This window comes from Cimex lectularius, unplaced genomic scaffold (assembly GCF_000648675.2).
Source record: "Cimex lectularius strain Harlan isolate CLEC.00 unplaced genomic scaffold, Clec_2.1 scaffold80, whole genome shotgun sequence".
Classification (NCBI taxonomy): Eukaryota; Metazoa; Arthropoda; class Insecta; order Hemiptera; family Cimicidae; genus Cimex; species Cimex lectularius.
In genome coordinates, this window is record NW_019392709.1 from 1,470,036 (window position 1) to 1,481,317 (window position 11,282).

The window sequence follows — 11,282 nt, forward strand, 5'->3', positions numbered from 1 at the left end:
TTTGAAGCAAGGTCGTGAAATCTTAAAAAATCAGAAAAAGCGGGATAACTCCGAAACTGCTGAGATTCGCACCATAGTTAATTAGGACTTTTTGGTTCCATTTTGAATGTAGAATCTACTGGCGAAGTTTGTAACACGAGTAAACGAACATCATGTATATGTGTATGTTATACCTGATGTGCTAGTTGATTATTGTTGTGTATGTACGTATGTGTAATTAATTTATCTTAATAACAATTTTTTATTTACTAGTCAAATTCCAAATATTATTTTTATATTCAAATATTAGGATCTAAATTATACTGTTCGTTATTATTTTTATTATTGTCAATGTTTAATATTTCAATGTTTTTCATGTTTTTAATGTTCTTTGTGTTTTAAACTATTGTAATAAAATGGACTATTAAATAAATAAAAGTGTATAGGACAAAAACATTACAATGACATGATGCCTTCAGTAGTGTCATTATGCCCACAAATGGATAAGTACTCAACGTTCTTTAATCTTGCTGGGCCCGAAGACTTCAAACCACATAGTCCAGGTGATTTTAATTTTGTCAAAAATTTCCGAAAGTAATTAAATAAAAATACCTAAAGTAAATCCTGTGATAAAGGAAGGCTTAACGTCCAACTATACGTTGGGTTTGGTGAACGAGTGGTCAAACCACATTACAATTCTTTTTTTTATACTATTCTCAATTAAAACTCCATCCTTAGTTTATTTAAGTAAAACCTGCCATAATTAAAAGATTACATTTGGATTCAATTGTCTTAATATTTTGAATAATGGTTATTTTATGCTGACAAGATTCCTTCTGGCACTTGCCAGTGTTTTGGACGGTTTCATCTTCTCACAAATTATTTTCCAATTTGATCTAAGTGATAAATTTATGCATTGAATTAGGTTTGTGTCACTCTGGTAAAAGCTTTTTTACATTTCTTGTATAAAACTGGTCGTTTATTATGTGTTATGCAAAACTTCGGATGGTTAGGGATTTTTTTTCAAGCTACCCTTAATCCCTTACCTTGCCGATTCTTATTATATATACAATATTATAGACTGAAAGTGGTCGGTTGGGTGATCAGCCGTCCACTTAGGGCATTTATCTAACACAAGTTTAGGGAAGTGCGTTGAACTCGACTACGATAAAAAATAAATGTAGGACGAGCTGCCCTGAAAGAGAATTACAGTATTCAAACTACCACTAATACTAATTCTACGAGAATAACGCATTTCGTAATATGCCAAAAAAGCGAAAGTTCTACTTCGTACGAGGAACCGAATGACGCCCGGCACGTTATAGATCTCGCGAACAAACATTGCCAAATCTTTGCCTTTAATGACTTGGTCATTTTTTTTCTTTATCTATAAACTTATTTAGGGCCTCTCAGGTAATTTCACCGGTCCGGGTCACACCGTGGAATGAATTGCAAAAGTGGAGCGACGACGAGTACTAAAATACGCCGCGCTTGGCCAAAACCCATTAAGTCGCGTGTTACAGAATTTAATAACAAAGCACCTTTCATCTCTCTGGAATCGTGACTTGCGATGTCAAGCATTTCTAGTCGTGTCGCGAAGAATCGAAAACGGTTTAATGCCGGCCGGCGTTCACTTCCTTCCAACCGAATTAAATGTGCCCAAGTCTAACTTTTGTTTAAAATAGTTTGAGTTTTGTTTACAATAGAAAAAAATGTGGAACATCTCGTTTAAAAGTCTAAGCTTTAATTTTTGTACTCGTATAAACTGTATTGAGGTCTTAGACTGTAGTTGGTCAATAATTGTAACCGGGTACTTTATTAATAAAAATTCATACGGTCCATATGGGTAGTGGTGGACAGTCTATTTAATTTTTCTTATTACACCGTTAATTGTTTACGTTTATACTGTCGTACAAAAAGTAAAAATTTTTTTTGTCGGCAGTTGCAACAAAATCATTGACCTAAACACTTCAACAGATGCCATTATTAAGTCGCTTATTACAAAATTTAATAACAGAGCACCTTTCATCTCTCTGGAATCGTGACTTGCGATGTCAGCCAGTTCAGTTCACTTTCAAACAAATTTAGTTTCGTGGTCCGACTGACCAAATAACATCTTTCAATTAATTAATCTTTATGCAAGGTATTGGTTGAGATAAAAGTCAGCGTCACGAACGGGATTCGAACCCACGACCTTCGGCTAAATACGCCGCTGCTCTACCACTTGAGCTATCGTGACAATGAAAAATGGCAAAAAGGAGGGAAAATTCGAAAGGTTGGGCTGAGATGGGAAGTTAGTGTCCTAGTGGATCGAACTGATAGATCAAGTGGTAGAGCAGCGACGTATTTAGCCGAAGGTCGGGGTTCGAATCCCGCTCGTGACGCTGACTTTTTTACCTCAATCAATACCTTGCATAAAGATTAATTAATTGAATTATGTTTATTGTTAAAATACCTTTAATTAAAAAAAAATACTAATAGTAATAATTTAATGAGATGCGGAGTTCCTAACGGTAAGGAAGAAAATTAACTTTTCTCGCTCCGTTTATTCACACGCATAATTTGTTATAGTAATCCGTTCAATAGATTTTTTCCCACATCATATACCGTCTGCTTCCGAATCTTTCCGGTTCTTAAACACAATATGAACCTAAAGTTAATGACATATTAATTAATAATTCCATTTGTAGTCGTTTTCGTCTGCAAAACCCTGAAATTAACACGATTGTGCAGTTGTACCTATTATGACATTTTAGAGTTTCAGATAAAAATTGATTAGGGTACATAGAATATTAGTAATTAAGATTATAAGAAGCTACCGCACCATATCCAATGATCCTTCCTTCTTGTGTTATTAAGTATACCACTTATTGTCAAAAAATTCAACAGGTTGCATGGAGGTAGCCTAAATAGCATTAACTCTGCAGACTGTGCTTAAGATGCTATGCGGTTCCAATTTGAAGGTCAGTGCAACGAATAGAACACTATCGTTTAGTTGCATACTGTTCTTTCTTTTAATATTTATTACCATCTGTACATTTATAAATTTCGTAATTTTATGGGATATCATATATATTTACAATTCACTATGTCTTTGGGAATTAGCAAGAATTTTTGTTCTCACGACTTTGCACTAAGGAGGAGATACTTGGAAAATTTGGTGAGGATTAAGTTATTTATCAAAGGTATTTTGAGGTCGTTGTGAAGGGTGGTATTGGATACATAAAGTGAGCGTTGACTATATTCTGAGGAATTTGGATTGGAAGGACTGAATTCGTTGTTATCACTGTTCTAGTGCAAAAGCTCAAATCGGTTTCTGTAATGTTTTATCGAGTGTGAGTTTGTTTTTTTGTCGACATGTCAGATTTCTGTACAAGTAGTTTATAGAAAAGTCCTAAGCGTCTGTTCAGTTCCCGTCCTTTTGTTTGTATGTGTAAGTTCCAGGTTAAATGTGTGTCAAGATAGAACCCAAGGTAGCGAATACAGTCGGTTTTAGGGTTAGGAATGTCTTTGAAGAATATTGTGTTTTGCTTCTGAGGGTAAATGTAACATGGATGCATTTGTTTTCATTAATATTTATCCTTCAAAGTTTCCTCCATTCGGCCGGGTGTCTGGTGCTCCTCCGAGCCAATTGCAGGATGGGGATCAGAGGAAAGCACGGCAGTCTCGTCTGCAAAGGATACAAGGAGTGTACAGGATATAGTCGAGATGTCAGAGGTACAGGCCATGTGGTACTCCCGCTCCCAGAGGGGAATATTCGAAATCCCTGGCTAACTCGGAAGAATCGTCCAGTGAGATAGAAGCGGAGGTGTAAGGTATTCGGAAGGAAGTTTCACACAGTATTCTTTTCGCTCTAAGGATGAAGATAAGGTCTGCAACACGAAGCACTTGCTGGGTTTTGGAATGTTGAGAGCGAAAACTAAGTAGGTGGTCTGAGAGAAGGCTGAAAGGATTACACACAGGGATCAACCGTTTTAGAAGGATCGTCTCAAATATTTTTGAGAAGAGAGAGAGCAGGTTAATCAAACTGCTCTTACAAAAGGAGGAGGCACTGGTCTTAAAAGCTTGCAGATTTTGCTCGAGAAACCATTGCCAGAAGACACAAGAAAAGATCAGTAGCAATTAAAATAAAAGTAGATGCGCAATGTAGCTTGCAAAATAAATAAACATATAAAACTTACAACGAAATATGACTTTCGAGGATTTTTTCCGGCTCAAGAACTAGAGGAGGTTTACGTGTTATAATAAATTTTGGCTTTTTCAGTATCTTCATTAAGTCACCAACTAATTAATAAACAGTTGTCGAAACAAAGAAGAATCAGTGAACCGTTTCTAAATTAGTTCTATTTTTCTTTTATTTGACTTTCCACTATCTTCCTTAAAGATAATGATTTTCAAAAACTTAATCATATTTTCACTGAAGAAAAACAAAAAATCTAATAAAATATACTTGTATGTACTTGAGAATGGCACAGGATGCTTAAACGTCGTACGTAAAAACTATTGTTGAAACACTTCAAGAAAAAGGTCCAAAAATAAAAAGTATGTACTTAAAACTTTGCTACCACATCATAGAAGAAAATCAAATAAATAGACTGGTCTTAATAAATCCATGACCACCACTTCTCTTCGGCCTACTGCAAATCCGCAGTCTCAGACCTGTACCAGCATACTTTAATTTTTTGACGAAAAGATAGATTCAGAACTTATAAAATTTAAAAAAAACAATCAGCACTAAATATGGCATACACATTGTCGAAAATAAGATATGCACCTTCCGGACATGATGATTGTGATGATTTGAAAAAATGATCGGAAACAGCCTAGCTCTCAGTTCGACTGGCGCACAATTAAAACTTACTCCTTAAACTGGAATTATTTACTAAAAAGTCCCCGAAATGAGTCAATGACTGTAATGGAAAAGTGCCTCAACTAGAAAGTCGTAAAATTCAATTGGGCTCGAAGACGTTTTTCTTCGTACAGTATCGTTCCAAAAGGTTATTAGGATTGGTATGTTAATTATACCTAAAAAGTAATAATGACGGAGGCGTGTAATTTTTACTTATTTTTTAAAACTATTTTCCTATGTTAACGCGAGGCAGAAATGAGGCTAGGAAGATGGTAGATGATTCTATCTGGAGCGAGACGCTGTTCCACATCGGCCTTTGTTTACAAGCATCTTTTTTTAATACCATTTCCTCTGATTTTTCTACCTTCGATAAAACCTAGATTGGACTTTAATTTACTAATCTCCAGATTAGACAGATTTCGTTGCCTTAAAAGAGAGAGAGATTGATTAACGTTTTATTTATGCTCGGATGATATAGATGACTATAGTCCATAATAGTTAACAACTTAATTAAGGTAAATGTGATAAGACAATTTAGTTGATGAGAAAGACAATTTAATGAAACAACTTAGCGATTGGTATAACCGTTAACATTAATGTATATTACTTTCATTACACTCATTTTCTTTGCATAATTGTCTGTGGTGAAAGTATGAAAGTTTCGTCCAAAAATAAAGGTTTATTTTATGTTTAATGCTAGCTTAACCGGAAATCTATTCAGATTGTTATTTCCAGTTGTATTTCACAGTTGCGGATCGAGCCGAGTATCATTTTACTTTCTACCCATTCTTCTTGCACCGTAAGGACGATCTTTTCCAAGATCTTTTTCCCGTTAAGCAGCGCCGTCGAATGGAAGTTCTTCTTCATTCCCAGAAACGTCAATCGAGGAAAAATCAAACGGCCGGAAACAGAAGAACGGCCGTCGTCACTTGACGGGATCCCTGGAGAAAGACGAATCCAGGACAGAAACGGCATTTCGCCATGACATCCTCGCAACTGCTGACCGTCGCCTTACCACCGAACAAAACTGCCAAATTGAAAGTGAATTGAAAAAGCGCCTGAACCATTTTTCAAAAGAATCTCTACATTAAAAACTTTAAGAACTTGAAATATTTTAAAAATTCCAAATTATCAAACAAGTCTATTTTTTATGGTGACATTCAAATTGTTTTGTTGTGTCACTAGTTCAAACTTAATTGAACCGAACCCTTTTGCGATTCTTAAAAATTCGGATTAGCCAAATAACTTAAATTATTGAAATAGAGCAGTACCACAACTCTATTAGACACACCGGAATAAGGAAACGTGTACGTTAAAACCAAATATAAATTTTTGACGCAGGACAAGAGTGGTGGTTTAGTTAAGCCGTTTAGGAATATCTTGGATCTGCCATCGTTGCAGTTTTGGCTTGTCGGTACGTTCGGCTTCTCGCCATCTTCAATCTGTAATAATAATTTTTTTTAAACCCATCGCTGAATATGTCGAGGAGTCGCGCCTGACAGACACATCGGGGCACGCAGGCCTGACAATTTTGGAAGAGAGTGAAGGAAAAAATCGGTAGTTTGGTGGAGTCAAAGTCAATAAAGTTTAAATTTAACTGTAAAATACTTAAATTTTCCAAACTAAAAAATTTCCTCTCCATCTATCGAAAAGTGTTCGGATTAGTTGAAACTACACCGTCGTACACAATTTTAAGTGCTATACAATGTGTACTTTTAAAATTCAAGTCCTTTGTTCTATTTATTATATATTCATTGAATCATTATAATCATTCAAATATCACATTTTAATGCCCTAAAGATAAGACTTGTTAAAGAATTTATGAAGTCTGCCCAAATTATAATTTTCTTTAATATGTTTAATATTCTTTTCCTTCTTTTTTTAATTTTTCTTAAGGCCTTTTTGAAATTTTCAAATATACGATTTTTGTCCATCCTGTGTCATTTTCAAGTGCATTGTTAATTTCTGTAAAATGTTTTAATTTTCATTCCAGAAAATTATATTACAGAAAATTCTGAAATAATGTAATTTTTTTAAATATATAAACCATGTACTTGAAAATGGCGCAGAATGCCGAAACGCTTATATTTGAAAATTTCTTTAGCGCAAGCGGGGCCAGTTGGGGCTTTATTATCTTATATTATTATTGGTTTAATGGTTTATTTTTTGATGACCACTGTAGGCGAGCTTGAATAAGTATATAAGCTTTCATATAAGTTATGTTAAATTATCTGTTTACAACGCTTAGATGCAGGTGTCAACCAGTGAACTTGTTCTTGTAACTTCAAATAATTTTTTTTTTAAGGAATTTAAATATAGGGTATTCTGCGCCATTTTCAAGTACATGGTTTATTTATTAAAAAAATATATAATTCAATTTTCTGTAATATAATTTTCTAACCAAATTATTTCACTATTTAAATTTTGTCTAGTGTTTATAGTCCGATTGATTTATTTAGAGACGTTCTCGAAATAAAAAAAATCATCCTTAAGCACTGAATAAATTATAAATGAAAACTTGTATTTTTTCTAAATAATTGAACAGTTTTTGTGTTTTCTAGGGCCTACGAAGGAGTGAGCAGCCAGCGTGACACCCCGACTTCCTCTCTATGCACGTAATTGTTCTTCTAAGTCGTATAAGAACTGGGTCGTCTGAAGATCCGTTACTCGGGGTTCCGAAGCTCCAATTTGATCGACTCCGATTGATTTTCCCTTCCTAGTTTCGATATCAATCAGCGAACACGTGCCTCGCCGAATAAAAACCGTCAAGATTTCCAAACATCAAAGAAAGTTAAATTTTAATAATTGAAAAAGATAAAAATGTTAGTGTTTCAAAACGTTTCAGACTACAACATTTAAACCGTCTTAATTAAACTTATTGTGCAATGGTTACGTTCCATAATTGAACTTCAACCGGCGTAACTGTGCGCTAACTTCCCACATGTGTGCATGTGTACTCAAGAAACGAGAAAAATCTTTTATATAATTCTTTGTTGCAAATTTTTTGTAAAATCTATTTTTACAATATTATAAGTTGAATTTGATCATTTTAAAAGTTTATTTAGTTGATTGATATATGTGATAACTATACTGGCGGAGGAATCTTCGTGTAATGAAGGTTCAAATGTGTATTTTATGTTTTAGAAATATATATATTTTTAATCGTTGTTATTTCCTATATAACAAGTTGTAATAATAATAATTTTCATAGAGCAAGAACACACATAATGTCTTTTAGTTCCATCTGAATTGTGTGACAATTGTGTTGCTGATGAGCCGATTTCTTAATGTTCGTGGGCATCTGCCATTTTTCATCGGGCTATCGTTTGTCAGCCTAATGAGAGAAAATCCACGGATTTTTTTATAGGTTCAATAGTCCGAATACCTATCGCAGCACAATTCGCACTCGCGTCATTCTACCTCTGCTGCGCTTCTTGTTCGATCCTGTGTCGCTCACAACTCTGTGTGTTTCAAACGTTTCTTTCGTAATCGCCAGTCTCAGTTTTTTTGGTGGTTGGTCAAATTGGAAACATAGGTACTGTGGTCAGTGAAATAAGACACACTTCCCTACTTTTATCCCACTGCCTATCTTGACAGGCGGAAATTCTGCCCACGTGGTCACTCAGGAACTAGGAGAGCCAAAAGTCCGTCATTATCCATAAAAAGACACTTGCTCTCGAATTATTTGGTCGTATTAAAAAAACATATATCTAAACGTCTATCAATCAATTCTACCGCTTGTCGAGGACCGTTTTCCGACTTCTCTTTGGCTGTTGACAGGGCTGTTTCCATAATGGAGTTGAGTGTCTCTAATTAGCTGAGAACGTAATTTGGTTTATCTTGCCGGCTTGTCGCTAGATTCATTGGTATTATCGCCTTTTTTCCGAGTGCTTACAATTTTAGCGCGATCAGCCCCACTTTTCCACCTAGGTCTTAAACATAAACGTAATTCGCTTTTCTTTTCGTTCACGTCATCGCTCAATTTTGTCCTATTAAGTTCCCCTGTTAAGTTTTCTGTAATTTGTAACAATTGTTTTGTCGTATATTTTCTAGTTTTCTTTCATAGTACTTAATATTTTTGATATTCTTATTTCAATTGTAATTGCTCTTTCACTGATGGTTCCATATTTTGGTGGGTTTTATCTTTTTATTATATATTATTAAACCATATATATATATATATATATATATATATATATTTTATTAAACCACAAACGCATCAAATGACTCGCCTGAGGGTGACTTGGGCAAACGTTCATTCTCATTAAATTGAATTAGCTTTTCACCCATTTTTGGTCTTGACACTCTATATCGTCGAATGGGCATTACATTAAGGTGGAACAGGGGCAGTTTTTTGATCTCTTTTATAATAGATTATATTTGAGTTTATATAATAAAATCGCACAGCCTTGGCTTTTTTAAAAAAACCTTTATCGTTTTAGAAATTTTACATTCATTTTTTTCGGTCGTGGGTGAATGTTGACCTCAAAAACCCATAAAGACCATCAACAAGATCGGCCTTGGACTTGAACTTGTTTACACAACAACTTTTAAGCAAAATAATAAATATTAACTTTTTAATTATTTTTTATCAGCTTATGCTTAATTATATAATTACTCAATTAATTATATACATTTTTTCGAAGTGAAATGATTTGAATCGAACACAGCCCCGCTAATGTAGTATAGTCATTAATAAAAAGTGTTTCTATATGAAGCCGCGATTTGCTTACAATTGGAATAAAGCGGGGAGTCGAAATGGGAAGTTATTGGGATGTTTCCCCATAATATATTCCAGGACAATCCATGCAGGATATTTTATAGATCAAGGCCAGGTCTTCTATCTCTGTCAATTTTGCCGTTTAATTTTGAGAATATCCTATTTAGAGGGTTGATATTTTTAAACGCAATCTTTGTATCTGGTAATTTTCTATGGCAGAAACTCCTGATTCAGCCAGTCCTCGGATATATAGTAAAAAAGCATATTCCCGGTGTTGCCTTGAAAAAGAATGAAATACCATTCGAAACGTTGGCAATTTAAAGAATTGAGCACTACGCTGTTTTCCGTCTGACTGCACATCCCACAAGTCAACATCGTTGAATATAACAGTCATAAATGAAATATGTTTAGTTATTATAGATGCTTTTAAAATAACACAGTATTGGTAAAGTAATTTGTGTGTAGAGTGTTTTATAATCCTTTGAGCATGATTCAAGCTCCTACCAGGTTCGTATTTGTATAAGTTATAACAGTTTTTGTATTTATATTTAATAGGTACTATTGCTTGTTATATATTTGTAATATTCATATAGATAGCCTTTGTCACAAACCGATTGCATCGCCATCAAATAAAAAAGAAATCTCAAGACTGCTCTTGGTAATACTCGGGTTTTATGAGTACGACATTATTCGCACTCAATCTGAATTTTTAAAATAAGAAGAAAACAAAAAATAATATTTTAACAAAGTGAGCACTAGTTATGAGGTTTCTGCGTTCGAATCCCTCCTTAGCCCATGGAAATGTAAATTGAGAATAATATTTAAAAAAATATATTTTAAGTGGTTTGACCCCTCGTCCGCGACATTCAATAGGTTGAACATCAAGCTCTCCTATGTTATAGGAATCACTTTACTTCAACTTTATACTGGACTACTAAATTTTATATTCTTTTACTTTACAGACTACTACTTCTACGTACTAAACTTTATACTCTTCTTGGAGTTTAGTAGATAAGCATGCAGTTTTTTATTGTCAATTGTGTATGGTTTTATTTTTGGAAATAGATAAAATTTTACTCACTGGTGTCTGCAAATGCGGACGATAGTATCCCTGCGAGGAGGGGTAGGAAAAATTTCATATTTGTCCCGGCACTTATACACTAATGGTCGTATCTTCCCCTAGTTCTTATATCTTTGAAAAGTTCTATCACCTTCTGCTCTTCTAGAGGAACACCTGTCGGATGAACATGTGCTGACTGACTGAAGTAGTGGGGTCCCTTTCTTCAGGAAGACTGGCGGTTAACAGTAAAGGACTGACGTCACTACTTTCCCGTATCCCCACCATGGAGAAAACTGAAGAAAGGGTGAAGAAGTACAAGACGATCCGACGAGGGGCAGGAGAAAGAAAGAGGAACGGGGTGAGAAGTGAAAACATTTGAATGCCCCCGGTTGTGCGGACCCCATTCGACGATCGACAGTCACAGTTAACCAGACGTGGGTGGAATCCGCACATCCGAATCTGGATCGCCGTTCGGGCCGGTGGTCGTGATTCCGTAATCCGGACTCGTAGACTTCTGCCATGTATATTTAGGTCAAAACGGTGACTTCCTCATTATGATAACGTAAAACTTTTAATTAGAACAAGCTGCTAAATTCTGCGAAACTGCAGACCTGCCGAAACCAAGAATCTTGCAGCAATTCCCACGGATTATGGAAAGAGATAGTCTTTTCTAA

General features: G+C 35.0%; 1 protein-coding gene and 1 long non-coding RNA gene across 4 annotated transcripts in view; one reads left to right on the plus strand and one right to left on the minus strand.

Moving 5' to 3' along the window:
* Positions 1-7,580, plus strand: part of LOC106665979 — a 90,747-nt gene extending 83,167 nt beyond the window's left edge. For both annotated transcript variants that reach the window (XR_001340370.1, XR_002910166.1), the window contains one exon: positions 7,390-7,580. This is a non-coding gene — a long non-coding RNA (uncharacterized LOC106665979). The remainder of the gene's footprint in view (positions 1-7,389) is intronic.
* LOC106665505 (sushi, von Willebrand factor type A, EGF and pentraxin domain-containing protein 1) overlaps positions 1-10,846 on the minus strand; it is a 91,740-nt gene extending 80,894 nt beyond the window's left edge. Inside the window, exon 1 of one of the 2 annotated variants that reach the window (XR_001340316.2) lies at positions 10,630-10,846. Coding sequence is in view for 1 of the 2 variants with exons in the window: in XM_014392001.2 (XP_014247487.1) it covers positions 10,630-10,687 (58 nt within the window). In the remaining variant the exon portion in view is untranslated. The remainder of the gene's footprint in view (positions 1-10,629) is intronic. The other variant, XM_014392001.2, reaches the window with a different exon arrangement.
* Positions 10,847-11,282: the final 436 nt, after the last annotated feature.